This window comes from Eschrichtius robustus, chromosome X, assembly GCF_028021215.1.
Source record: "Eschrichtius robustus isolate mEscRob2 chromosome X, mEscRob2.pri, whole genome shotgun sequence".
Classification (NCBI taxonomy): domain Eukaryota; kingdom Metazoa; phylum Chordata; class Mammalia; order Artiodactyla; family Eschrichtiidae; genus Eschrichtius; species Eschrichtius robustus.
The window spans coordinates 122,184,376-122,187,187 of NC_090845.1; the positions used below are offsets into that span (position 1 = coordinate 122,184,376).

The 2,812-nt window shown below is 57.0% G+C and overlaps 1 protein-coding gene across 1 annotated transcript; it reads left to right on the forward strand.

Moving 5' to 3' along the window:
• The first annotated feature begins 1,146 nt into the window (after nucleotides 1–1,146).
• Nucleotides 1,147–1,983, forward strand: HAPSTR2 (HUWE1 associated protein modifying stress responses 2). Its single transcript, XM_068534175.1, has one exon. It carries the CDS (start codon nucleotides 1,147–1,149, stop codon nucleotides 1,981–1,983), a length of 837 nt encoding a protein of 278 aa, XP_068390276.1.
• Nucleotides 1,984–2,812: the final 829 nt, after the last annotated feature.

A 2,812-nucleotide genomic window follows, 5' to 3' on the forward strand; every position in this document is an offset into this window, starting at 1 on the left:
AAAGTAAACCACAAATAAACCCCCCCCCCAACCCATTTTTTCTTTTTATGACAAAAAACCTTGAAAGAATATGAGGGGAAAAAAATCAATGCCATTTCTGACCGTAACTCTTAGAATTTGATAAGTATGCAGCTAGCCTGGAAGAGGTGCTTTACAGGGACAGCAGTAAAGTTCTAAATCACGACTGGAAGTGCTTTCCGGAGACCTAATCCAACAACCTTGTTGGGCACTTGGGGAAACTGAGGCCCAAAAAGCGGGGGAGGGGGGGCCGGGGGGGAATGCCTGATGTGATTTTTTTTTTTCCTTTACAAAATTACTGCTTCGATCCACGGAAAACACTTTTCCTGGGCACCTACTGTGTGGGGGGCATTGCTGGGATTCAGACTGCCTGCCTATTCACGAGGGCCGTGCTCTTTCCACTCTAACCCCCGGCCTTCCCGGATCGGCGCCCTGGATGTGATCGACACCATGAAGTTGCCCCATAATCCTCTCTGGCAACATAGGATGTAAAATTTGATCAGCTCATTGGATGAAGCCGACAAGTCTCAAAAATGTGTGAAAAGGGGGCCAAGCGGTAGGCAGGCGCCGCGTTGAGGCAGCGCTCCAGCCGGCCCCCCTCCGAGTTCCCAGAGCGGCAGCCGCGGCGGAGCGGGGGTTGGGACCGAGCTGCGGGGCCGCGGCGGCGGCGACCGAGCGGCCGCGGCGGCTGCGGGGAGGCCGCGGCGCCGTTGGGGGGCCGTAGGAGCGGACCGCGGGGCCGGAAGGGGGCAGTGAGGCGGCGCCCGCGGCTGCAGAGTTATCTCCGCGCCGTAGCCGGGGGCCGGGCCGGGCCGGGCCGGGCCGGGCGGGGCGGGGCCGGGCGGGGCGGGGCGGGGCGGGGCGGGGCGGGGCGGGGCGTGCACCAGGGCCCCGGGCGGCGCGCGCCGGAACAGTTGGCCTCAGGGCCCCGCCGCCCGCGCTCCCGCCCGCCGGCGCACGCGGAGGAGGTGGCGGTGGCTGAGGCGGCGGAGGCGGAGGAGGCGGCGGCGGTGGCGGCGGCGGCCGCAGAAGGAGGAGGGGAGCTCGGAGCAGGAGGTGAGGTGGAGGAGCAAGAGTAGGCGGAGGAGGAGGCGGCGGTAGAGGAGAGGAGCGGCCAGAAGAAGGAGGATGGAGGAGCAGCCGAAGGAGGGCGAGGGCGAGGCCGAGGTCGAGGAGCACTGGTTCTCTAAGTGGGAGCGCCAGTGCCTGGCCGAGGCTGAGCAGGAAGAGGAGTTGCCCCCCGATATGCAGGAGGAGGCTACCCCTGAGGCGGCGGGGCTCAAGAGCGAGAAGCAGAAGCTGTGGCACCTCTTCCAGGTCTCAGCTACCGCTGTGGCCCAGCTCTACAAGGATACGGGGTGCCAACAGCCAGGACTCTCCTTGTGGGACCCCTTCCAGAGTGCGGCCACGGCTGTGACCAGCCTCTACAAAGAGAGCGGGGATGCCCACCAACGAAGTTTTGACCTGGGCGTCCAGGCTGGCCACCATCGTCGCATCAAAGATGTGCTGGAATGGGTGAAAAAAGGCCGGAGCACCATTCTTCGAGAAGATCTGATTAGCTTCCTGTGTGGCAAGGTGCCCCCCGCGCCTCCGCCGCCGCGCAGCCCGAGGACGCCCCCGAAGCCACCCGCCGGGGCCCCCAGCCAGGCCGCGGCCACCGAATCCGGCTCGTCCGTGGACGTCGACCTGCAGCCGTTCCACGAGGCCATCGCCCTGCACGGCCTCAGCGGCGCCATGGCCAGCATCAGCGTGCAATCCGGAGCGCCCGGCTCCCCGCCTCAAGCCAGCGGTGTGGCCGGCGACGGCCACCGAAGAAGTAGCTTCCTCGAGGACGACTCGAACCCCATCGACTCCGAAGAAGTGGCCCTCCACCTGGACAGTGGGGGGACCCGCAAGCGCACCTCGGCCCAGTGTGGTGATGGCGACACAGACTCCCCAACCCACAAGCGCAACCGAATGATCTAAACTGGTCTAAACCGCCTCGTGGGTCGCCAGCCGCCATATTGCTCGGCCATCATCTTGCTCGTCAAAAGGGTCCTTGAGACTGTTTGTTCCTTCTTTAAGTTAAACAAAGAGTTCTATCAGTTCGCCACAAAGAAACTTTAAAAGTATTCCAGGAGAGGCATCCTATGACTCTGACTTTCCCAAAAATATAATACTAGCAGAGAACAAGTATAATGTAGTAGTTAGCAAGACCGTTTAATGCAGAAGTATCCGGTCAAGCGGGAGCCTGGTTTATCTTGTTCACAGTTATATTTCTTAGCATCTGGCACAGTTGCTGGTGGTTAATAAATGTTTGTTGACTGAATAAATGTGACCTTATTTTAAAGTCTTAAAGGGGAAGGACTAACAGGTGTTTGCTTGGTTATAGGATACTTTTATCCTTTATTGTTTGGTTGGTTGTTTGCTTTAACCGTTTTTGGGTTTTTTTTGCCAGTTCAATTACATGTTATCAAAATGAAAAACTTGATATTTTTGTGAAATCTGGAGTTTTCCATTTTTGCTCCACTGTACCATGCACCTAATTTCTAGAAAGAAACTGCAAGGTGTACATATTAGCCTGTGAGTTTTCTTTTTTAAAATAGTCATTTTGGTGATTATGTGATGGGGTAAAGTGCTATGATGGTTGGGCAGGTAATACTTGCTATTGAGTCAATTTAATGCTCTTTTTAGGAATAGTAAGCCAACAATTGAGAGCCTGAGATCAAAGGTGGCATTCCTGGTGGTGGTCCTTTTTCTTAGGGATATAAAAACTTCCTTTTTCTGAAGTTAAGTCTTTTTGGTGATTTCTGTT